Raw genomic sequence first — 27,687 nt, 5'->3', positions numbered from 1 at the left:
ACACATACGCTTTTATTTATACCAATTTAAGCCCACAAGACAGGAATCACAGAGACCTATTAAATAAATCCGGGTTAAAAAAACAAAATTAGCTGTATATGACAAATTATGTCATCTTTTATACCAACAGCTCCATTGGACGTAGTTATGCAAAATAGATCCAACCACAAAAACTAGCTTTTGAGAAAATAGGTCTTTTAGTAAACGTTAAATTGCTTAATTTATTGTTGGTATCACTCATATCTCTATATTTCAAAAGAAAAATTTACCTTGCATATTTTTATATTTTTTGCATATATGAAAGTTGATGTGGAGATGCCATTTCTGATAGTACACTAACTAAAACTAAAAAACGGTTTTTGTGGGTTGGTTCTATTTTGCATAACTACGTCCAATTGATGGCGTATTTTTTTTTTAATTTGTCTAACTACAGCGGATGTTATACACATATACATTCTATGTTTATTAAACTTCCTGAAATAGTAGCACCAGTTTTTGAGAAGTTGAAAAATAATGTGGAATTTATTATATTTTATTATTAAAAATAATTTTGGATATTCTGATTAGCAGCATAGATAAAAATAAAATATTTTTTTGACTCGCGCCAAATCTTGCCGCCAATTTGAATATCGTTCGGAAATTGATTTTATTCTGCGAAGGCATGTTTATCAGTACCTACTTAATTTGCTGTCCCTATCAGAATATCCTTTAGCACTTTCCCTGTCTGAATATTTGCCATTATATTTATTGTATCTATCGCCGTGGCCATTTTGTCTGTAGGGTTTTTCACTGGCACTGTAGTGTATTTCCGAGGGTCCGATGGTTTTGGACCAGTGGTGGGTCCAGTAGAAGTCGTCAGGGTACCGAGGGTAGGGATTCTCTCTGCATAGTACCACGCAGTAAATAAGGCTGCCCACGAGCGTGATGAAACCGAAGATTAGGAAAACTATTCCCAAAATCCTGAAAGGAGAATAAATTATTTATTCACAATAATAAATGTTTTATCAACTTACCGTTGAGGTACAGTTTCTAGCGCATGTATTTATTATCTGTGGACATGGTTATTACAAATATTATAGCTGTGGTGACAATTTTTATTTCGCTCTTGTTTTTACACAAAAAAGAAAACAATTTAGTTCATCTCATAATTGTAAAATATTCTTGTCATTTTACCATTTTAAGTTCATTGTTCCTCCGAAATACCTTTACCGAGCCCAGAGGTCACAGTTTAAGCAAAGTGACCGCAAAATTCATAATTGCGGGAACGCTCAACAATTTACAACAAAATGTGACATTGTCAATTCAAATTACGTTTACCGTTGCACCGTGAACTTCCAAAATGTAAATTGATTTTTAATGCCCTGCCGAGAACAATCTCCACGCTTTGTGATTCGAAAATAAAGAACTTCGGTGTTCTAGTTTTACAACGGTCCGTGTGGGCTGTGGGATAACTATATTTTAGGGTAGTTGCATCTCGGTGTAAGTTAAACGGATGAACCATAGATATATTTATATTGTAGCGAAAAAATAGAATTGAACCGTTTGTGAGATGAAGTATTTTGTTTTATTTATTTTTGGAGTTTACTCCTTAAGAAACGATTTGAGTTATAAGGCCCGGTACGGAAATTTTATGAGGAGTAAAATCAAGTGTAACACGAAAAGTTGAGGCGTAACGGTAACCAAAATATGAATCAAGAGTGCTTTTATTAATTTAAAATACAGTAAGTTCAAATCCCATATGAAAGTAATTATTACAATAAAAATAATTAGCAATATATAAAACATTAAAACGTCATTAACTAATTTGTTTACATTTTTGCATAAATTAAGTTATAGGTTTGATCATTTATAAACACTGTGAAAAATATGAACATTGGCGCCATAATATGATTAACAATCTTTTATGAACGTTTTTAAAGAAGAGTAACATATAAAATCAGTAAGCAATTGAATAAGATATAATATTAGTAAAATAAGTTTTTAACATAAAGAGGCTTTTGTAAGTTACTGATATATTAATTTAACTTATAAAAATGGATGCATTTTTGATCAGCACCATCAACGATAAACGGGAAAAATCAAAACAGTATTATTTAATATTTATTACAGAATTATTGCTAATGAATTATGTTCAAAATAAGTTATATAAAATTAGCAATACGTTTTAAATGAATTCTAGAATTATAAAACATTCAGAAACAATCCAAATTACATATAATAACATGTTTATTGAGTCTCATATAAATTTCATCCGTAAATTGCAACAAGGATATTTTATAGATGGCAAAGAAATTATAATTATTAAGTTTTAAGTTATAAAACGTTTAACATTGTTTTAAATATAAATAATTATATTATATTAAAATTTACTTTAATATAAACAATTATATTAAGTTACCATTATAATATTTGGAACCAAAATACATAGATTGATAAACTTGCAAACTTACAATTTATAAAACTTGCCACTAGATGGCGCTATTTTATATTATTTTGTAACATACTTTATGTAATACGCATTATTGAAGTAATATAAATAATCCGAATAATTACAGATATATGTTTGTTTCTCTTATCATTTTAGCAGATGCGTTCATTTACCTACCCTTTTTTCTATTCGATATATATCATAATTATCATTCGTAAGGAGTAAACTCCAATCGTGCGTCGTAGCTGACACACACACTTTTTTTTATTTGTAAAATAACTCGTTAGTGTTTCTTAACTATGAATAAAAAAAAAGAGCTTTTATCCGATTTTTGAGAGTAATGTTTTTCGAGTGCATGTACGCGAACGTATGTATGTGTGTATTTATCTATGTATTTATCAGTGTACATACATACACATACATACATAGTTGTTTGTGAAAGTGACCATATGCTATTCAAGTTTCGAGCAGTCGTAAAATTTCTTATAATTTCTAATGCAAAGAACTTTGTCAACGTTTTCAGAGTATGTTCCTCACCAAACAAACAGGGGCTCGAAGAACTGGAGCACGATGACGAAGCCCAGCGTGACCAGGATGAGGCCCAGGTTCAGCAGCAGCATAAGACAGCACATGCCCTTCACGTTCGGGCAGAACGGGTTCGGGGCGGCCATCGCATCCACTTTGACTCCAGCCTGGAATACGATTCACCACTCTCTCCATTTAGACTCTAGAAAATGTCAGACCTGGGCAGCGGCAGTCATATTTTTCGATGCAATAACTTAACAGGCACATCATGTGTTTACGCGGCTGTGTTAGTTACATATAAACATCTATATACAAGAATAATTATGCTTATATCTGTAAATGTTATATTATGTTATGGGTATATTGGGTTCATCTAAGGTACTCCTCTCACGGTAAAAAGAGTTTAGGCTATTGTCACCGCACTGGCTGAGTGCAGATTGGTAGACTTTTCAGTACTATTTTTCATAAAGAACCTAAGTACATATGTTTCTTCACTACGTTTTTCTTAACTTTAACAGCAATTGATTATTTTAATATATAATAGGCACATAACTTAAAATTTGCGTGCCGTTGCCCACAAGGTCTTAAATTACTGATTTCAGAATTATAATTAACATAAACTGAATGCTAATATCTTATGATAATATTATCTTGGATAAACTATTCATGTATCGTATACAATCTTACTTTTCTGGAAACTTTAGATCGGTGGGTAGATGCGACGGAGGGCGCCACTGCGCTCCTGTACGAGTAGACGGAACGCGGCGCTCGGGACTGCCGGCTGTTGACAAAAGTACAAAAATATTATTGCAAAATAAAAATAATTACAATAATGTGTTCATTAAATACAGCTTCAGTCGACTTTTTCTGATGGCAATTAGGAAGTTGATAGAAGCTGGTTCGATTATGATGGCATTAGAGTGTTAAGCACAGCTGTCGTCATCGTCATCAACCCATTATTGTCGCACTGCTGGGCACGGGTCTCCCCTCAAAATGAAGGGTTATGCCATAACCCGCCACGCTGGCCAAGTGCGTATTGGTAGACTTCACATACCTTTGAGATTTATTTCTTTTTTTTTTTATAAATCTCTCAGGTATGCAGGTTTCCTCACGATGTTTTCCTTCACCGTTTTAGCAAGTGATAATTAATTTCTAATACGCACATAACTTGAAAAATCAGACGTGTGTGCCTGGGATTTGAACTTCGGACCCCTCGATCGAGAGGCCGAGTTTCTTAACCACTAAGCTATCGCTGCTATAAGCACAGCTGTATTTGGTTTTAAAATCTGTGGTTTGGCAGAGACAAACTAGCAGTCCCAATCTAGCCCTCATGGGTGTTAATGCATCTATTGCAACTTCACGTAGGAATTTGAGGTTTTTCACGAACAAAATCCAATATAAAATGGAGAAAACATTTTAATAAAAAAAAATAATGTCTTAATAGATTTTAATTGAGGCATGGAATAATCTCTTTAACTATCTATTAGTTTGTGTCTTCTGATTAAGGTTTATATCCAGATGTCACGAAATCGATGTATCTACATGGTGACAGATTTGACGGTCGTCTTCATTTACATGATACAAATATATTTTAAATAAGTGCTAACGCAAACGACCTCAATAAGTGAAAAATAAACTTATAACAAATACTAATATTTTCACAAACAGGGATTTGTCATCAAGCTGAGAGGCATAAAATATATTTTTTATGTGTGCGTTACGACGATGTATCTATGAATGTAATATGCAGCCACCTAATATATGGCAGGCACTGGACAAGGCAAAAACATCAATAGGTAGGTACATAAGACTATCTTTGAGGTAAGGATAGTTACTTGAAAATTTAACTAACACCTTATAAGCTAATTTTAGGCAATGATTGTGACAAATGATTTCGTCAGAGATTTCCCGCATAGCTACGTCAGACAGATGACCAAGTCTACCATTAAAATTTAAAGCAATTCAGGTTTGTTATTTATTATTTAAATTCAATTACCGCACCTCTTTTGTCATAAAGTTGAACAACCTTTAAAGAATCACATAATGGACACACGTACTGACGTGATGACCAAATAGTCAACCTATTATTGGATACTAAACGCATTATCAAATTGATTTCTTTACATCGTCAATTTATAGTAAATGAGACAGTTTAGAAAGTAGCAACACAATTTAACGGATAAAGGACTTAAACGAAGCACGTATTCCTTAGTCATGCAGCCGAACAAATATTTACTTATAAACAAGATGTCAAACCTCCCTCACAAAGGCGGACGATTACGGATAAAAAATCTTTTGATTAAGCACTCATATCGACGATGTATGAAAACGCAGGGCCCTACTAACGTTTACAAAGTCGGTCTTAACTCGAACAGACATTTCCCAATGTAGTGGGTGATTCAAACAGAATAATATGTATAGCTTATATTGTTTAGTTATAATAATTTGCCATGGTTATGTAATGGTGCATATGTCATATCTGATTTGTCGTAGGATCTCTACATAGAATGTTAATTAGTAGGTACTATTATTAGTAGGTACTTACTCTTATTTACTTTTCATACTATGTTGTCAATTATGAAATTCGTAGGGGAAACGTATACGGATCGCGTCTTGCAATACAGTAACTGAACTTATTAGGAATATTTTCAAAACGTATTTCGTATCTTATATCTAGAATATAAATTATTACATAACCATTTTTGTATAGCAGCAACAGGCATGGGTCATTGGCAGATAAACCTATGGGACGGTACCCAACATGTTACATATTTTGAAACCCGTTTTTAAGGTCTGAAACAATTTTCAGTGGTTGCTGTTCGAATAATTACAATTTACAACCGATAGGCATAACGTACATCATACTAACACGAACTAACACACAGAAGCAATGAAAAAATTGAAAGCAGTCATCTATCAGATTATCAGTCATCTTTACAGATTAGTTGCAATCCGTCAGATACGCTTCAAAATTCAACATTCCATTCGTGAACGAAAACAAATAGTAGGGGTAGCGTTTAACAATCTGACAGGCGTGTAGCCGCGTACAAAGACTTACTTAGGTGTTATTCAAGGGATTTCTACCAACATTGAAGTTTCAAGGCGAAGACGAATGACTAGGTCCGGATGTTTACGTTGTTACGCCGCTGACTGACAGGCGCCTCGATGTGTTAATTATAGATTTATATTGATATTATGATTGATTCAAGAACACGGATATTTACGGAACAAATCTGTTTTATTCAAATAAATGGGATATTAGTAATACACGGTATGTGAGGTCTGCCAACCCGCACTGTTCCAGCGCGGTAGACTATGGCCTAAATCTTGCACACTGGAGTGGAGACCCGTGTCCAAAAGTGGAATAGGTTTGACAAAGACGAAGTATCTTTTTAGTAAATTTATTATTGATTTTTTCATTTTTTTTGTATTGACGCAGTTGAATATGTTATTGGGATTATTTATTTACTTTTCAACGGATATCCTGTTATAGCAAATCTTTTGTATTGTTTACGTAACGCCTGATGTGAACTAGTCAGTGACTTCTAGACCCGATTCCAAATGAGATAGGAATCCCTGATACACTTAGCTTTAAGTGATGCCTTATAGAAACTCATGTCCTAATTTCGGTTTATAATGATAGATTAGTATAAATATCTCACCGCCTTGTAATTGAAGGAAGCCACAAATGGCAAAATGGCTGACAAACAGTCAGCTATTCCGACTGTCATGGTGTACTTTACGCGGAACAATGCCGAAATGTGCAGTAGAGTGGTGCAAAAACAACACGAAATCGAAGAAAAGGTGTGGAGAAATGTCGTTGCATTCGTAAATGCTCTAAAAACTACATTTTTAAAATATATTTCAAACACGAAACGACAACAATTTCAATTGTCAAATCTGATTAACCTTTTCTTGTTAGGAGTGAGTAATATTTACCTATGCTTATAATACTAAGGCAGCTTATAATAATAAATCAGAAATAGGTGTGGCGATAGTTTCCCTACAACGGAATCACAAATATTCTTACCACTTTTTAAGTTACAAGAAGTAAGCGACAAAACATTAGTTCGGGTAATTTGGTACAATTACAGAGCCGTCGGCATTTCAAAGGTATCGGCCATCACGTTTCAAAAAGTAAAAGAATACAGGGAATCGAATTTGGGATAAAATGCCTAATGGATGCGTAGCGTCACGGCCTGCCCAAGGACGCGGGTAGAAAGTAAACGAAATTTGATATGGTCACGGGACATATCTGTTGGTGGGGCTTGATTCCACTGGTTGGGCGAAGATTTTTTTTTTATATTATAGGAGTAGCACGAACGAGCATATCAAGCGAATCAATTTGAAGGTAAGTGGCAATCGCCACTGATAGATATCTTTAAATACCTGTTACATCCTTCAAACATTTCTATAATAGTGTTGGGCAGAAATAGGTATGTTTCATGGACGAATAATACCCAATATATCTTTAATAATACCACCTTTATGCCTATAGTGTTTATAACATACACACACACGCGCATGCACACATACGCGCGGGAACGAATCATCTGCGTAATCATATTTTATCATTTTTTTATTTCTTATTTACAACCTTCTCTATTATAGTGAAAATGTTCTATGTATCGATATTTGACTAATAAATAACTAAATATGACATTATATCATCATCATCATCAATCCATTAATTTCCCACTGCTAGGTGCAGGCAGGACAGAATGAGAAGGATTAGGCCATAGTCCACCGCGCTGGCCAAGTGCGAATTGGTAGACTTAACATATCTTTGATTACTTTTTTTAAAGATTTCTCAGGTATGATTCCTCACCGTTTAAGCAAGCGATAATTAATTTCTTATACGCACATAACTTTAAAAATATCTCATTGTTATTATAGCTTCAAGTGTGACACTGTACTAAGCCAGTACTTTTTGTCGGTCCGTCCTAAATTCGACAAGTAATGAATCGAAGTCACAGTGAATGAATGAATGAACGTATGACCGTGTGAAACTCGAATATTTCACACGCCGCTTCCATTTACTGTGGCGTGGGGTTTTAGAGAAACACAGATCAATAGATTTACTATTGATACGAGTACTTTGGTCTTTTCCTGTTAGTTGTTGGAAGGTATGGTATAGGTAAGGCACCTCCATACAACCGTTCGTGGCTGTAGAATCTATCTACGAGTATTAAGAAAACCGAAAAGTACCTAATCGAAGTTTTGTTTGCTGTCGAAAGACAGTTATTCATTTTAACAATCTTAAATGCTAATAAACAAAATAATTTCCACTATTTTTTAATACTTACTACATAAAGTTTGGAAATTTTTGAAAATTATTAAAAGATCTTGATTACTTTTCGCTTTTCCTAATATAAGACGGATCTTTTAACAATTTTGTGAAGCGTTGCTGTGTCCTGGTTTTAAGTTAAGCACTTAACCGGTAAAGAGAGTTATACGAAGCGTTCCAACTAAGTCCCCAGATTAGTAATACATTTGTGGCCGACTTCAGGTAGTACTATGACCTACTTCCGCACATTTCTTACAACCTATATAATACAACCGATCTAGATCTAGGTGTAGGCATTGTATTCAAAACACCGTTAGGCGCTGACATTGTGGTATCCCACGACTAAACATGGTCGATGGTCATAGATGGTGCATGAGTCATGCGCAGATTGCACTCACTATGGGCAATTTTCCATCAATCTCGATGTTTAGTGCTTTGGTTTTGTTTTGTGTGTCCTGGGTGTGACAGACAGGCGGGTGAAACGCGGCGATTTAGTAGCTATATTAATTATATTAAAAAGTTATAATAATAATACACGTTTTAACACTAAATTCAAGCGTGCATGGATCTACGATCGAGAACTATAAGAAATTCAAAAGAAATTGTTTTTATATGTGTGTTCGTATTTTTAATAACTTACCAGATTCTCTAAAGGACATGCCACTTACCAAAATCAAAACAATGTTATTTGAAGTTTTAATCCTACATTGTTTTTACTCTGTTGAAGATTTTTTTCACTGCGATAATTTAATAATAATGATGTAATATTTTTTATTTAATTTATGTATTGTAATGTTATCACGCCATATAATTGATGTTAGCATTGAGGAGCAATTATCATATTGTGTAATTTTAATTGACGTATTTTAATTTATGTTTAGTTTATTTGACATTATTTTTACATTGTTGCATGCCGATATTGGCCAAATGTGCAGAACTTTGTCAAAATATACCATCTAATGTACCATATTTGATGCAATAAATGAATAAATAAATAAATAAATAAAAAAAAATAGCGGGAAATACTGAAAAGATAACTTCTTACAAATTTTGATAAAAATTTTAACTACATCATTTTTAAGCAATATTTAATCCGCGCAATCTGAGCAATCCTACGAGTTTATTAAAAAGACACATCCTTTATTAGTCCTTAATCAGTTAGTATCGCTTATAAGGGTGAGATTCTTAATCGATCAATAGTCTAATGATCGTCCTGTCTTATAAAGCCACGAAATATCGCCGCACAAAGTAAAATGTACCGATATTTGTTTGGATTTGAATTAAAGTCCCTAGGCAGGGACGAGGGGCATATGTTTAATGGTTCCGGGTAAGAGTAATGCCGCTGCATTTAAACCGCCCGTTTACAACAATTTGGGGAACGTGTGCGCGCCGTAATTCAACACGTTTTGCGTTCCGTGCGAAATTAGTCGAATTAGAAACGATTCGCAAGGATTAGTGAGTCGATGTAACGGTGTAGGTAACCTTTGCGGGCGATTCCCTGAGCACACATTATCTCATGATTGCGAGCGTTTAGGTTTCGAGGTGTTCAGATGTGGAGCTTCTATTTGTAATGAATGTATTGTTGGGTTGTGATTTTAGGGAATATTATCCTGGAGGTTGAAACGCAGCCTCTCGATCGGGGGTTCTGAATTGCGAATCCCACGAATCTCTGATTTTTCATTTATGTGCGTATTGAAAATTGTTTATCACTTGCTTTAAACGGTTAAAAGAATATCTGAGGACAATCTACATAGCGGCGAATATTATAGAAAAAAAAGGTCCCAAAGGTGTGTGAATTAATGTGTGTGGGTCCATTTAAATTTGGTCTTGATTAACTATGTAATTATGTTGTTCAATAACGTATGTACGTAATGAACGTACGAATTACTAATTAATATAATGCTGAAATGTTTAATCTATATTACTTTATTTAGATCTGTATATGACGGGAAAAGTAGATCGAAATGTCGAAATGTCGAAATGTAATGTCGAAAGCTTTTTAATTGATAGTAAGTATTTTATTTAGAACTATACATCCCGGGGAAAGCAGATCGAATTATCTCAGCAAGAATCAATTTACAATTAAATCAACTTATATTTGTATGGTAGGTATGTGTGTTTGTTTGCCAAGAATTTGGGTCGAAATTAGTTCAGTCTTAGTCGACAATTAAGTGAAAGTTTTTATTTGCGTTACATTCGGTCTAATGTTTAGAAAAGTTTTTTGATTTTGCCGACATATAAAAATCAATCAAATCTAATATGGTTTCATTCACATTTCACACAAAAATATTAACACAGCGTGTATTGATTTCGCATATACAGGGTTTCGTCTCGCCATGAATTATTTAATATTACTTGTACAATATCTTTTAAATAGTATTTTTAGTAGTAGCAGTAGTAGTAGTAGCTATAAAAGTACATTCATTGTGTAATTTCAATAGATATACCACAACGCCGAAAAATAACGGTTTCTTAAATGGGTACTTTTAATTTTTTTAATTTTATTATTTGTTATCGTTACCTTCTCGTCACAACATCTTAAATGTCTATCTATTAGGATTCAAGAGGTAAGTCCCTGCGAAAGATATACATAGAAGGCTTAGAAATAGGACTTCGTTTTACTTTGGTTACTGAACCCTATTTAGCCATGTTTATCAATTACCTGATCTCCGAAGGTGGTCGGTACGCGGCGCTGGTGACGTAGACATCCGAGCCCGAGTCCGCGCGCGGGGAGCCGTTGGTGTGGTGACGGCGGCCGTTGCGGTGCTCACCGCCGCCGGACGGTGACCGCGTTCGTTCGTCCATTATCTGAGAAAAATGAATGTTAGGTGACTTTTTGCAATATAGAAGTAGGCATTTCTAGCGTGAATCATCACAGTCTTCAGAAGCGCTAATGTACACAAATAGTCTTCAGTTAGAACCCCTGTTATATACATAGGTTTCTGACGTCCATGGGTGGTAGTGACCTCCTCATCATGTGGACTACATGGTCGTTTGCTATTTCCATCCAGAATGCAGAATTCCATTTCCATGTCAATGCAGTAAACCTGATGGTAAATAGCAACCCACTTCAACTATAAATGGAACATAGAAGCGCTTTGAGCGCTAACAGCGATATAAGGTAGAAATGGGGTTGGCGGTTGTGCCTTTTAAGTCACAGTTCAAACAATCAGCCAGGCAGAAGGTTCCATCACCATTTCGACGGTTAATTATTTTTATGAGATGCCCAGTATTTCAATTGCCAGTAAAGTAACGCTTAGAAACAACAATCTTCACTTTTACTAATACTTATGAATAAAGATTAAATTTACAATTCGAAAGTCAATCCGAAAGAATATTTCATTTCTGAACTAAATCGCGTCATTAAGCGTCTTTGTACATTGTAATAGACTCCTAAATTCCAACTTCATGGTAGGTAACAAATGAGAACGGCTGAGTGAAGGAAGTACAGTTAAAATCATTTAATCCTCAATAAACATAGCTACGAGAATTATATTGGCCGCGTGACATACGCGGGCGAGGTTTCAACGACATGATTTCTGATTTAAATGTGTTTCGGGTGTGGTGCAAGTTACGGGCGGAGCGACAACTAACCTATTTTATTATTATATGCACGCTTAATTGGTTTTCAATGTACATTAGGGAAAAAAGAAATAGGTTGGTGTCTATGTAAACATTTATCGAGTTTGTTCAAAATACACTAGGAATAAAATTAATTTTGATTACAGCTTTGCTTTTATCACAGAATAATATAGACACCAGGGTAAAATGTATCAAATCCAAGTATGAGAGCCAATCTGTCCTTCGTTCCGATCCAGTATTAGAAAAAATAGGTAAATAACAATTCCTTTATAAGTCACACTTTGAGATTCCGTAAGACTAATTTAATGTATATTATTTTTTTAGTCATTTGTTTAGGTAGTGAAAGTCGAATGAGTTTTTTATATTTTATTATTTCTGCTTTCTCCTATAATTTTATGACGAACACTTCTTTTTTTCTTTGTAAGCTAAGCGAAACTTGCATCTTATTCGGTGTGGGCATCATCCCTCGCTGTCCGCTCACACCCCACGCCCGCTACTAACCCGTCAATGTTCAATACCACAGCTATGTTCGTGGCATTTTAATCGACATGCCCGATGTGTGGCCGAAATATATCTTCGCATGTTCGTGAAACTCGTGATCCTTGTAAATTGCACTAGCTCTATCAGCGAATATGCTCGTATTAATTCGGTTACATGCCTCTGTAATTTGAATTTGTGCGGGCTTTATCGGAGATCTTAAATGTCAAACGCTTTATACACGACAAGATTTATTAGGTCTTCTCAATTTAGGTGTACAGGTAATTATGCTTTGCTAATTTTGTTTAGGTGATTACGATTATAGCTAAAGGCATTGAACGTTGCCATATTATATGGACTGTGGCGGACTATATAAAATGCTTTATAATATACTAGCTGACCCGGCAAACTTTGTACCGCCTCAAAATCTATTCATCAAATATATTTCATATAAAATATAGCCTATGTTACTCGTGGATAATGTAGCTTTCAATGGTGAAAAAAATTTTAAAATCGGTCCAGAACTTTTTGAGCCTATTCATTACAATCAAACAAACAAAGTTTTCCTCTTTATAATATTAGTATAGATAGCCATAGATTAGTAAAGATTACTCACTCCTAACAAGAAAATGTAAGTAACTTTGACAATTGAAATTATCACTGACGTCTATTGTCGTGTTTGTATTAAAAAAGTGTTTAGATCATTTACGAATGAAACGATGTTTCTCCGCACTTTTTCTTCGATTTCGTGTTTCAGCACCAAACTGCGCATGTCGGCATTGTTCCGCGTAAATTACACCATGACAGCCATTAAATGGCTGACAGAATTGTCAGCCGTTTAAGCCATTTAATGGCTTCCTTTAATTACATGGCGGTGATATATCTATACTTATCTATGTATATACCATAAATCTATTTCGTCTTGACCTATCCTAACAAAACAGAATTTCTAACAGTAGTAAGATCTTATGCTTCACCCCTGGGCCTTAGAGTGAAAGGGTTGAAGGTCAAAGTCCACCCCACCACGCCAAATGCGTATTTGTAGAATCCATAGATATATGCAATTTTTAAGAAGTCTCAATCGTTTACATTTTCTTACGATGTTTTTCTTTAGTATTAAAACAATCGATAATCAATTTCTATTTACGATAATTGAAGTTTTACATGACATTAATGCTTATTACATCAAATGTGTAACGTAATAAAGATAGATAAATTACTTCAAAATTGTTTAGTCGACATCTAGTTTTTCGGATTCTGTCGCCGACTGTACCGGATGTCGTAATTTACATTTTATCGTAGCACACAACTCGCGGATACACAGATGGACGGGCGAGCTGAATTTAATTATATTTGCGGGAGTTACTGACTAATTTAATGGTCTCACTGTTAACGAGAAGCGATTTTTATAAGATACTGCGGCGACTTGCCCTAAATCGCCAAGAGATGGCATCACACGTATTCTGTATCAGACATCCAAGTTTTTTAAAAATCTCGTAGACGAGGTGACTTTTTTAAGTTAATTAGTCAAATAGGCAAATAACTATAAGGTATAGCGTGAAATTCTCAAAAGAGTTAAGAGGCCGATTTTGATAATAAGTAACTAAACTTGCATAATTACGTAAAAATCTATTCCGCCAACTGCCGCAAATTGAACGTTTCTTAAAAAAATATTATCCTTTATTATAGCGCCATCAGATAGTGTAGCTTATGAGGATCACATTCTGTAAAAATATTAACAAACTACAGTCAAGTCTGTTTTAAAGCTTGTAATCTACGTATACTAATAATCTTGTGATTCTCAATGCAGTATGTACTACATTACATTAAAACATACAGTACAAATGCAAAACCTTTGTAGACACTTTGAAGGTGGTAGAACCCTTTGTGGTTCGACTCCGGCGGCACCACCGCCACACCTATTTCTACCTAATAACAACAGTGTTAGGCGCTGCTGTGTTCCGGTTTGAAGGGTGTGATAAGGGAGACATACTTTTCCGAGGCGTTCCAGCTTAGTCCTCAGGGGTAGCGGCGCATCTGTGGCCGAACTCAGGTAGGAATATCAAATCCTATCTGGGGTTGATTACAGATGTCCATGGGCGGCAGTAGCCACTTACCATCAGGTGGACTGCATGCTCGTCTGCTACCCTTATATTAAAAAAAAAGACAATTTCTATTGCTAAGTTACTATCACTTATAGTTTATTCGTTGACAGTGAGAAATCTGGCTAAAGTATGTTTGGAAACTGTTTTGCGTCAGACTTAGGAATGCACTCGTATAATAGGCCAGCTAATTCAGTGTTGCCAATTACTTATTTTATTTATTTTTTCATGAATTATGTTCATGTAATGGTGTTAGGACGAAGAAAGTTTTAGAGCGTGTTATGAGCGATTTTGAAAATGATATTTTGTTAGTATTATTGTAGCAATTTTTCAATCATTTTATGTAGATAGCATGCGTACAGATTTTAAATGTTTTATTTGATAAAACCTTCACTATTTTTATGGAAACATTTCGTTCTCCCTTTTATGTTAGTGATAAAACCTGGTCAAAATTTGTCTACACATTTCACACAGACACACACTTTCGAGCGGTTAATATACATTTACGAATAAATATGATAAAACAACTGAAATACGAAACAATGATACGATTAGTACTATAGTCTGATTCATAATTAGGTGTCCAAAATGTAAACAAAGAAATGTCACTGTCAAAATTAACATGAAAACAAAAACTTTAACAAACTCAACAAAAAACTAAAATTTTAACAAATATACACAATTTAACAAACGCGTTATGTAAACGAGTTCGATCACAATCACGAAAATGAATAATATCAGCTACGAAACTTAAAAATGACGGCACAAGAAATGTTTTGGATTCCGATTGTGTTACCATTATCACATTTTAATTTTCTACCATAAACTTTGTTTTTTATTATTATTACCTTATGAAATTAAATTGACATAATATAAATATTGGAAAATGTGAATTAATTTTAATTTATTTAGATTATTATTTTATTATCGTTGTATTAATTTAATATTGTCAAAAGAAGAAACTACCATCTGAAACATATTTTCTTGATAGGTCAACACCTTTGTTTACATTTTGGACACCTAATTATGAATCAGACTGTAGGTAGTGTATCTCCTTTATTAGCCTTTACGAGATAGAAATACATGTGACGGTGGTACCCTCCGATTGGATGTACAAACGGTTTTACTACCTTCAAACTCAAACTTACTTAACGTACAGACACATAAGACACACTTGCACAGATAACACAAACTCACCGTATATTCAGACAACGTCCTCTCTGAGGGGGCTCGGTGGCTGTCGTTCTCCTCCCTGGAGGACGCCCGGTGCAAATACCCCCCGGACGAGGGCGAGTCCACCCCCGAACGATGCGTCGCCACATAATGATTGTTCTTCACTTTATGCGCCATCTTGCAATTTGACAGCTGTCACCTAGCTAGGTGTCACTAGTGTCGCTAACTCATTTTCATCATCTGCATGACATTTTTCTTTTTTAATTCTATTCAGCCTATCAATCTGTCATGTTCGATTTTTGATTTGATCTCGATGTAGGTTAGTCGGGCCTGTAACAAAGGAATGAGATTCGGTTAGTAGGATTATGTTCGACCTTATGATAACCTTGAAGGTTCGTGGAGTAATTTGCGGTTTGGTAGCGATATTGACCTATACAGTTCACTTGTTCGATCGCTATTTGATTGGAATGGGCGGATATGATTTGGCAACTACGTAAAGTACGTAAAGCACGTAAGTAGGCATAATGAATAATAAGATCCGTTTTTCTTTTAAATTGGTTGTTCTTTTTGTGAATATTTTTTATTGTTGTTTTCAGTTTTGGCCAGTTTTATTTGCGTTTGATTTGTTTATAGCATTGATAGATATTTGTTATGATGGTGTATTAGTTGAGATTATTTATGTTAAGTATGACATTGTGTATTTGACATAGATAAGATGACATAAGATGTAAAACGTGAAAATGGCGGTATGCTTATTATCTAAAAATGTTTTATCTTTCCGAAAGGCCTAAAAAATCATTTGAGCCGTTTCCAAGTTTAAATGAAGGGTAAGTAAGGGAAGAAAAATATTTTCAAAATGCCTTACGTTTATCAATTTCAATTATTTGTTATGTTAAATATGTTAATCGACCGGTAGACAGATCATTTGTGGTCCGAAAATGATTTTATAAGTAACTAAAACCTCGAATACATTCATAACATACATCTATAAACGTGAGAAGTTTCCCATTACCCTGAACTTAAGCGAAAGCTCAAAACAAGGCAATCTTCTTCAAATCATCCTTAACGGAGATCGATATTACGCTTTCACTGCGCAGTATTAAATCAAGATCGTCATGATTCGAATCATTCGAATCATTTCTCGATGTGATCAGCGAATCGATTTCGTTCCTCAGCAATTAAATCGATTCAGGTCAACCGCCGATCGAACCGCAAAAACTGACTGACAGATCAGGGTTTTCTTGATCAAGAACAATTATGGGAACTGAGCGATTGTCTCCGGGTAATGGGTTAGTGACAATGGCATTTGGAGCTTGATTCGCTATGTGCTGGTGTTACTATTCTTTCTTTGTAGCTTTGAATCTTGGAACTTTTCTTGAATTTAAATAGTCTTTGGAGGCAACAGTTTGTGATAGACGTTTCTAAGTTTACTTTACCCTCTCCCTTTTTTTACATTTTATTTGATAATTTTCGAATATTAATCCATCTGGTCAGAAGGTGGTCTGTTTTCGCTAATACATCTTCATTATTTAAGTAATAAATAATGGCAATCTTCATCAGAACTTTTTTTAAAACACTGAAAGATGTTCGAGCGATGTAGTTAATCGCATCTTTTGATTTTATTTATCTAACACTACTGTTGTAAGGCAGAATTAGGGTCGATGGCGGTAACGTCAGCGTACTACGAAGAGTTATTTCATACTATCTTTGAAATGCCAAATCAGTGTGTCATCAAAATAGAAAAAAAGACACTCCCTTTTATTTATTTTATTAACATCCGTAAGCAGCAGTGGCTATTCCAAAAAAAACCGTTGACATGTTAATATGATCTGATAAACATGCTATTATAATTGTTATGAGCGACTATTAAAATATTTCAACAATGGCATGTTGAAATCGATAATGGTGATCCATAAGTTGAAGGATTTCCGGGTTCAGTTCCTATAGGTCGAGTGGAACACGTTCTGATATGATCACGAAATACATCAGTTTTTCATTATAACAACGGAATTATGGACTGTAATAAAATAATAATTAATAGATGCATATTAATAAAATTAAAACAACGGTACCTAATTTCACGATGACCACGAAATCGCTTAGACAATTTTATGATTAACATTTTTATAATATAGCAGATGACCATGCAGTCCACCTGATGGTAAATGGTAACTACTGCCCATGGACATCTGTAATCAACCCTAGATAAGCTTAGATTCCTACATAAGGTCGACCACAGATGCACCGTTACCCTTGAGGACTAAACTAGAACGCCTCGGAAAAGTATGTCTCCCCTATTACATCTTTCTAACCCGAATACAGCAGTGTTTAACATTGCTGTTATCATGAAGAAATGAAGAACCACAGATTGTAAAAAACCTATAATTTATTTTCTACTGGGCCGCAGCCAAATCAATATACATATTTGCTAATTTAAAAGGTTACGACACTTCATGAGGCGCACGGAGAACGAGATTTCCATCGACAATGAAATTACCGCACGTTCGCAATCATGACTTCTTGTAAATCATTCGTGGATATGCAAATTAGCGTGAGTCAGCCGGCCTTTCAACACCTTCTGGGAATTTTGGCACGACTTGAAACGTAAACATGTGGACAAACAAGTGGCTGATTGATACTGCCTGTTGAAAGGTGGAAAGGATTTTAGGTAGTTTTGTGCCGAATTTGAAGAGAAACATAGTAGATTTAATGTTGTCTTACTTATTGATGTTTTAAAGCAAACTATTGTTCCCATAATGGTCCAATTTGGACCATAAGGAAATCTTATGAATTTGCATGTTTTTTTTTTGTAACTGGAGTAGGAGACGAGGCTGTCCATCTGATGGTAAGTGGTTACGGATGATTCTAATTCTTCGGATTAATTACCAATAACATGTCAGGAAAGTATCGTGAGGAAAATACACAACGCAGAGTTTTTCAAAATAAGGGTTTTCAAGGATGTGTGAAGTGTATCATTCCAAATTGGTCAAAACGGTGTACTATATCCTAAAATCTTATCACTCTGAGAGAAGACTAATGTCCAATTAAGACACTAATGTGTTGACGAGACTAGTGTCCAGCAGTAGGATACTAATTTTTTGACACAGGTGCACGCTGGCGGCACCGCGAGCGGAACCAGTTCTGCCCTAACGTGGTAAGGTTAATGAGGTTGATGCGCTTTCTTGTAGAACTTAATGGAACCGCCATTATAATTACATTGTCTAACGACGTTCTACGCTTTATGGCTTATTGGATATCTGGCACAACACTACATAATTCCTTCTACATACACGCACACACGTAAAGTTTATTTAAGTAGATAATATATGATATGTGATTCAATATCGATATGAATGATATTGAGTAAATATTGTTTGTAAGCTGTTTATTTCCTCCTGCAGATTCTCTTTTTATTCCTGAATCTCATTAATTGATAATATATGAACAATATCCGTGAATATTATGAACATATTATCATTAAATTTTTATTTCATTTAATTAGGATCAATTATAATGAATCTGATATTAAATTTTACTTGAATTAAAAAAAAAGCGACAGATATTTACGATGGTATGTATCTAATGACCTCTTATGGTTTTATTTTTAAATAGTTTAATATTGCCGTCCTATACAGATATTGGGCGGCAATATTTAATTTCAAAATGCCGTGGCATTATGGAAAATATCCAGTACATCACTTGGTCCATAAAATATATGAAGTTAGTGCTATTACCATTTTTAGTTATATGTTACAAAACAAAATCTGATTAAATCTTTAAAAATACTGCATTTAACTATTACATCAAGATAACTATAAATTTTCGAATTGTAAAGAATGTTTATCACAGCCTTATACCACCTTGAGCCTAATCGGAATCATCAATTTGCGTCTACTACGTAATAAAAAATAATCGTTTTGTGCATTGGTTTAAATCTTTAGATATGCTCGTTAGATATGAGATATATCGTTAGATATGTTATATTGGTAGCGAGATATTGCCGTCGTATATGTTTTGAAAAAGTAGACTATGGTAAGCACTATAACGTATTCTAGATTTACAAAAAGGTGGTACAATCCTTCTGTATAACGTTCCAAGAGACGAGAGATGTTCCAAGTGAAACTTAGTCCTCATTACCAAAGCATTTGTGATAAACTTTAGGTAATATTATCTACTAGCCTATCTGCTACGGTAACTGTAACGCTGTATAGTCCGTAAAACTGCTAGTCCGCTCTGAATATAGAAATGAATCGCGTCGCCATAGCAAATTGTATGACTACACCTGCTCGCAACAACTTCAGAGCGGACTAGCAGTTAGGCGCGGACTATACATTTGTCCGATGTCCGTGGACGACAGTGGCCACTTACTATCAGGTGAACTGCATGTTTGTTTGATACTTGCCGCAAACCTTAACCCTGCACAAACGCACAAACGGCAATATCCCTTTGATTTGCTATGAAACTGACGTTCCATTAAATCGCCTATTTCTGGGAAATGGATTCTCGCTTTGGGAATTCCCGACCAGAAACCCTAAAATCTAAACACACCAAGTCTAACACAAACGCTTTATCAGCACGTTTGATTTTTTAAAGGTTTATTGGAGTTTGGCAAGCATCCGAACGTGGTAAAATGTATTACCAACCTTTCTATTACACATAAAACAATAAAAACCATGACGATGGTTCGTATCGATAAGTGGCGCAACCATGGAGTATCGAATACGAATTGATCTCTATCGATAACTAGTAACATTTCGGTAATACTTCTTGTAATTCTTTATCGATGTTTCAATCGGGTCGGGGAATATAGAGCGAAATAACAAGCATGTTATTGATAAGCAATTATGATGTAGGTAGTGATAGCTTGGTTGTTGAAGCCTGTACCCTTACCATGAGTTTTTACGTTTTGACAAATATGACTGTTTTGGTATTTGTTTACGTATTTGCCCATACAAATTCTAATCAGCGCCCCTACCGGATTATATCAGAACTATAGTGTTAAAGTAACATTAAATGTCTAAATTGACAAAATGGCGCTTTATGTTTTCTCTCTTTTTTGCGAACATGTGAGAGGCAGACAAAAAGACTTGTGCACAAGCAAACGGAACCGAATAATGGATGGAGTAAACGTAACGTAAAATTGTGGGACGTTTTGAAAACTCATGGTAAGGGGTACTGGCCTCTCGATCGGAGGGTCCGACGTTCGAATCCCGATGTTCACGATGTTTTCCGTCACCGTTATAGCAAGTCATAATGAATTTCTAATACGCACATTACTTTGAAAATCAGAGTTGCGTGTTTGGAATTGGAACCTGGGACCCTCGATCGCGAGACCAAGTTTCAACCAATAACCTATCACCGCTTATCTGCATTTACCATATTATTAACAAAACAAAAAAATCCAGTAACCGAATTCAAAAGTCCTGACCTTTCTGGTTCCAAATTACAGGTTGCTTATGAAGAAAGTTCTTTTACTGATTGGACGTAATTTAACCCAATTTGTAACTCAAATTCCTTCTAAATGATACACTTACTTCAAATTTGAGTCCTGGACGAGATTTTGAGTCACGCATCTGAATTATTTATTCGAATTATCACTCACGCGATATCGTTTTAAATTTTGAAGGCTTAAATTTGTGTGATTTCAAACACTGGATAATAGGATTTTTTCATGCAATTGTTTTTAATCATCAATTATTACTAAGTAAGAAGGTGGTAGAACTCTTTGTGGTTCGACTCCGGCGCCACCACCGCCACTCCTATTTCTACCTAATAACAGCAGTGTTAGGCACTGCTGTGTTCCGGTTTAAAGGGTGTGGTAAGGGAGACAGACTTTTCCGAGGCCTTCCAGCTTAGTCCTCAGGGGTAGCGGCGCATCTGTGGCCGATCTCAGGTAGGAATATCTAATCCTATCAGGGCTTGATTACAGATGACCATGGGCGGCAGTAGCCACTTACCATCAGGTGGACTGTATGCTCGTCTGCTACCCCTATATTATAAAAAAGTTAATTATGTTAATCGAAGGCTTACATGAAGGTTATATTTTAAAACGTTCAATAAATACAATTGACATTGAACCTCCAAGTCGAATCATCATGGGTTTTATCACTTTCAAAATATTTTTAACACGCTTTTATTAGCTTGGGTTGTATCTATGTATGTATGTATGTAACGGAATCCTTGAACTAGATTTTTATTCATTTTAAACGGTCCCATTAATTTAAAAAATTGAACAATTATCAAGAACCGATGACAATACACGATTTTAATAATTGTATCCCATTCTCCTCATCAGGATCGTCACGAATCAGGGTTGAAACGTATCATGCGTATGCATAAATGTGTTTCGCCAAAATATTCGAAACAAAAGTTCTAGAACTTACACTCATATCCTAGGCAATATTACTCCTAAAATCAACCAATAATCTAGATATTTTGTGTGAAAAAAAACGTTATTAGAAGCTTTATAAACAATATTGTAAAGTTGATTTATAAACAAAACGAATGTATTCAAATCGTTAATAACACAACACATGTAATTGGATCAGCTGACGGATTACGTCGGTCGGCTTCAAGCCTGTCATAGACCCATCAAATGATGATTACTTTTAACGCCTTCCATCTGTGATGAGGCAGTTCATTTATGTTGTTTCGAATTAGTGATACACGCCCTAAGGATAAAGAGACGAAATCAAAACAATCATTTGACTAGATTATTTTTATTGAGAAAAATCAAAATTGGTCAGTTTCCAATAGAAATAATAATGAGGTTGGTTAAATTTCTATCAGAGCGTAAAAAAGTTGGCAGATTTTCGTTTCTATTTTATTTAAATTTCTTATAAAATAATCCACGCAAATTGAATGATATCATCATCATCAACCCATTACTGTCCCACTGCTGGGCAAGGGTCTCCTCTCAGAATGAGAAGGATTATGATATACATTATTACAATTAAATACAATTTATTAAGAAATGAAAATTTTGTGTAGTTGTCTTATCAAAATAAATTTAAAAATCTGTCTTCTTCGGAGGATACACGAATACATATTATGGTTATACATTTATCATATCAGATGACGAACTCCATATTTTTTTTGAAAATTACCGTCTGCTGTGCATTAAGTATTAAAGTAATTACTGCAAGCAATACCAATTTGTAATAATTACCGATTCTATCTCGCTTTTGTTACATAAGTGGTATAATTAGTTCCTGCACCAGATCAAAAGTAATTTGTTTAGTTTTAAGTGTTATAACTACTTATAATTTATTTTTCACCTTCCGTGAAATTTTGTTCATCAGTAACTCAGACATGCGACTGTGATATCCGTTACTAAAATTGAAACTTTATTATTCAAATCCACGAAAATTAGTCTCTAGTTAGTTTAAGCAACAATTAAGCATAAATTAAAGATGATTTTCGAAATAAAATTAAACGAACTAGAAGACAAGATCCAAAAAAATATGTGCATTTATGATTTTTATATAAATAAGTTGGTATATCTGATATAAATGAGAGCCTATCTTATTTCATGTTACTCAAGGTATGTTACTGAGTATAGTAATGTCGTAGTAATCTTCATAAATGTGACATATTTTATAGGTAGCTTAAAAGTTACCTACTATACTCGTATATTTGAATTGCAATTTATCTGGAGGCACGGCAGTGCCTCCGCAAGTCGAACATAAAAAAAATCATAAACCGTACTGATAAACCTGTTTGTGATACAACTTGATTTATGACGACTTACCTATCCGAAGTTTTACTTATTAATACTTCTTTGATTGCGTTTGACGAGTACGTAAGTAGGAAAAATCGCGCAAACCTTCAAGACAATAAGTATCTGAACTGGAAAAGTCGTAGTCGCAAAACATAAAACGCAGTCGCAGGTCGCAGTCGCATGTTTGAGCCGCATGCTGCGTTCCTTAGAAGTCCACTTTAATGTGGATCTATGCACGTCGGTGTTAATTTGATTTGAATAGAACTGGTTCAATTATGATCATGTCAGTAAGTTCAGTGGTTGTTTCTATCCACACGTCGGCCTTTTTTCTTAATATTGAGATGTCATAGAGATGATCTATCTTTTGTTTTCTATAGTAAGTTACAATTGTCTGGATGCTGGTTTATTGGTAGACGTACTTCAAAATACTATAGACTTTTTTTTATGATTTTTTTAACATTTTTATTTACTTGTTATATAAAAACTGATATACCTACTTACGAATGATCTGTACAAATTATTGTAAAAATCAGCTTGGTAACATTTAAATGACAAGAGGCAAAGTTTGATAACATTTAATGAATATAAGAAAAGGTAAAAAAAATACAAAAACGCAAAAGAAACTAACTAACATAATATATCAATTTTTACTTTACAGTATTAGATTATCACTTTATTAGATTGCACGAAATATTATTTATACCTACATTATAAACTTCACAGATTATAACGAAAAGCAACAACGCCCACAAAACACAAAGGCTATAAATGCAAAAGTGTTATGTTTATTACTTGGGCTCAAATTCCTACGACGTCGACGCCGCCGATACGGAATTAATTGCTCCAAGTTATTTCAATATTATTTTGGCGAGAGCATTCAAAACTTAGCTCACTGTATTCAAATGCCCGCCCGATTTGGTTCCGTTCAAGTATGTTATAAAGTCGCCTTCGTAAATATGCAAATACAGAATACTATTCCCGGGTCGCGAATGGTTAGTGCACATTGCGTTGGGAATGTGCGTGCAAGCGCTGTATAAAATATGTTATGTATTTAAAATTGTATTCAATAATTATATTTCAAAAAATACATTTTTAAATTTTCGTTTAAAAAATATTTCATTTCATTTAATTTAAAAAAAAATCTTTTTGAACAAAAATACTTAATACAGATATTAACATCATAAAAAAAAAGAGTAAATTTTGGTTTATTTAGCTAAAACTGTTAGCTATTTAACATTTTTATATACGGTCTCACAGTACTTAGTTCGCTGGGTCACAACAAAATTTGTGTCCAGTACCCTTACCATGAGTTATTAATTTTGACAAATATGACTGTTTTGGTATTTTTGTTTACGTATTGGCCCATACAATTTCCAAGTTCTGATATAATCCGCTAGGGGCGCTGATTGTACAGTAAAAACTCATGGGTAAGGGTACAGAGCGCCGACTAGATGCGACGTTGAAAAATCCTCTTTTTTTTAGTCGTTTAAAAAATAAAAAATATTAGATATTGTATTCTATTAAACAAATAATAAATAAAAAGAAAATATAAAATATATGAATACATTTGAATACGAAAAGGACCGATAACATTTAGCAATTGCCTAACTTGCAAATTATTAAATCCGCTACTGTTTAAATACACAGCTATTCGGTATCTTGTCGATCCGGTTTGGAATTAATTATCTAAGTAGCCCATAATATAACTTGATAATTAATCGATAAAGTATTTGTTTATTGTACACCTTATTTATTACAATTACAATACTAGCAATAAAATGTGTTTGTCATTTCAAAATAACTATTCCCTAAAGATATCAAAATGTGAAATGTTTTGTCTATCGAATATATTTTGTTTTCTTCGGTCCCTCTACAGTGTAATTTTGAAAATTGTGAACCGATTCCTGCGCAACCTTTGAAAATATTTGGGGTTCCTCCGGAAGAATTGAAAGCCTTAGTCTCAGGATGTTGCCTGGGTATAAAACGACCAAAAGACATATTTTCACGTTCTTTTAGTTCAAGTAATATTTTAGTAGAAATAATTTTACCATAAGCATTTGCTAAAAACGGAGAATCGAAGTGTGAATAATGCAGATGGAGTTGCGAGGAATATGTATGAAATGCAAAAAAGCCGTATCTTACTTAGTTAAACAGTGTTTAGCAATTCTATTGGTGTTTATTGCCGACGTGGCCCGCCGTATGCCGAAATGGTGTTACGAACACAATGGACCGTTTAAAAATATGCCCCTGTGGTATGATACTGATGACAGCCTGTAGCGATACCTTTTACCTATTCGTTGAGGAGGGGGAAACCTTCAAGAGATACTCAGAGCCAGTGGGAGTAACTATTGATTATGTGGGGTTTTACCGCACTATTACACCGTCTACCTGGATCCACAACGGAACGTAAACGAAGTCTTCTCAGTGCGGAGCCTGACGGGGTTCTATCCAAGAGAAGCATTTTACGCTCCTATCTCGGGAGTTTATAACGGCATTCGGCAGCGAATCCTGTCTTCAGTGTGTGTGTCGGTCGCTGACTGGGTGGTTCGAGCCCCTACAAATATCTTCTGTGATGTCAGACAGGGGACGCAGCTTTATTTTTTATCAGCCTCAATTTGTCTGTCATTGGAGGTTTTCTGATGGACACAGGTTTTCCTAAATTGGCGATTTCACCCAAATAATGTTCACAGATATTTTCGCTCTATATTTTGGTAGTAGAAAGAGTTCAACAAACTTCTTACTACTACACTTAAAGTATTATTTTTTATATTTATTACCAATGTTGAAACATGAAAAAGTTACTGCACAATTTGAATGTGCTTGTGCTATTGATATGAACTTCGCTATCTTTAATCAATTGAATACTGCCCGCTAGCGCTCATGCCATGGTGCGGTCTCATTCATCGTAAGGAATTTGTGAAATGCCGACAATGGGCCATTGCTGGCTGTTTCCTGACCTGCCCTGTCTGGCAGAAAGGCCAGTACTGACTCAACGATTCATGATTAAATTCATTTATGCATGTGCTTATGTATGCATTTATGCATGCAGCAGTGATGGCTCGGAGATATGAGGTAACTGAGATTGGATACAGGTGTAACCTGAGGATTTAGTTTACATTTTAGATCTTCAACAGACTTGGATCTAAAGGTCTGTGTCGTTAAACCATTATTGTTCCACTTCTGGGCGCAGGTTCTCTCAGGTTAGGTCCACCGTTGTGGCCACGTGCGAATATTTCCATTTCACATCCCTGAATATATTTCCCTTTTTTCGAACTTACGCGTACAGGTTTCGACACGATGTTTCCTTCACTGTTTAAGCAAGTGATAATTAACTAATACGCAAATAATTTTAAAAAATCAGAGATGCGTGTCTGCGTCAGAATGAGGCCGATTTTGTTAACTACTAAACTTTAAATACAAAGTAATTCTAAAGATTTGAAGTTACGTATACTTCTTTAGACATTTTCGAAGACGTACTGTTACAAAAAAAAAAGATTAATAGACTTCACACCCCTTGATGAATTATTTACCCAACTTTTAGGTCACAATACAGGTTCCTTCGCGATCGCGAAGAACTTCGAAAATTTAGAAGTTCGTGCCCTGAATTCGAACCAAATCCATAGCATAAGACGTTGAAATTCGTACCACTAAACTTACCGCTTTATGTGTTAAATCGGTTAATATGACGGAAAGTGTTCCCAATCGGCGATAATGGACGAGAACGGCACGACAGCGACACGACTTCGGTTTTAGCCAGTCGTGTTAACACGCGCTGTCCGATTGTAATTTCCGCAAAACGTCCGAACACGGACGCTTCACGTTCGTCTGCTGATAGCGAGGAGACGAGATAAACTTGTGCGCTGTTAGATAACTATACACATCACATAACTACACATAAGATATATTATACTAATCGCGAATAATGGCAGTCGCTGACGACAGGTGGCAATAGTCGCTCTCTAAACGTTAAGTAGTGTATTACATTATGTATGGTTAATCGGTTACATTATGACGAAAAGTGTTCCCAATGGGCGATAATGGGTGAGAACGACACGACAGCGACACGACTTCGGTTTTAGCCAGTCGTGTTAACACGCGTTGTCCGATTGTAATTTCCGCGAAACGTCCGAACACGGACGCTTCACGTTCGTCTGCTGATAGCGAGGAGACAAGATAACGTTTGTCGTTAGATGACTAAGAGTCACAAATTCGCTGATACAGAGGGCAGCAGTCAATGACAGTCCTAACTGAGGAGTAGGATTATAGTCCTAAGGTCGGCCACAGAAATGTTGCTACCCTTTTACTAAGCTAAGGACTAAGCTAGGATGTCCTGTATAAATTACACTTATCACACTCCCCACCACCTTTCACCCCAGTTGTGCTACGTACTACG

General features: G+C 35.1%; 1 protein-coding gene across 5 annotated transcripts in view; it reads right to left on the bottom strand.

Moving 5' to 3' along the window:
- Positions 1-448: 448 nt before the first annotated feature.
- Positions 449-27,687, bottom strand: part of LOC140755969 (uncharacterized) — a 136,292-nt gene continuing 109,053 nt past the window's right edge. For 4 of the 5 annotated variants that reach the window (XM_073091335.1, XM_073091337.1, XM_073091333.1 and 1 more), the window contains 5 exons: positions 15,599-15,904; positions 10,903-11,048; positions 3,641-3,734; positions 2,966-3,120; positions 449-960 (listed from right to left, as the gene is read on the bottom strand). In XM_073091335.1, the coding sequence (XP_072947436.1) occupies positions 669-960; positions 2,966-3,120; positions 3,641-3,734; positions 10,903-11,048; positions 15,599-15,751 (840 nt within the window). In that variant the 5' untranslated portion in view covers positions 15,752-15,904 and the 3' untranslated portion in view covers positions 449-668. The remainder of the gene's footprint in view (positions 961-2,965; positions 3,121-3,640; positions 3,735-10,902; positions 11,049-15,598; positions 15,905-27,687) is intronic. The other variant, XM_073091338.1, reaches the window with a different exon arrangement.

Source organism: Epargyreus clarus, unplaced genomic scaffold, assembly GCF_041222505.1.
Source record: "Epargyreus clarus isolate Ecla_fem2 unplaced genomic scaffold, WU_Ecla_fem_2.2 ptg000034l, whole genome shotgun sequence".
Taxonomy (NCBI): Eukaryota; Metazoa; Arthropoda; class Insecta; order Lepidoptera; family Hesperiidae; genus Epargyreus; species Epargyreus clarus.
Note: the sequence above shows the minus strand (reverse complement) of the source record. Positions and strands in the feature narration are given on the sequence as shown.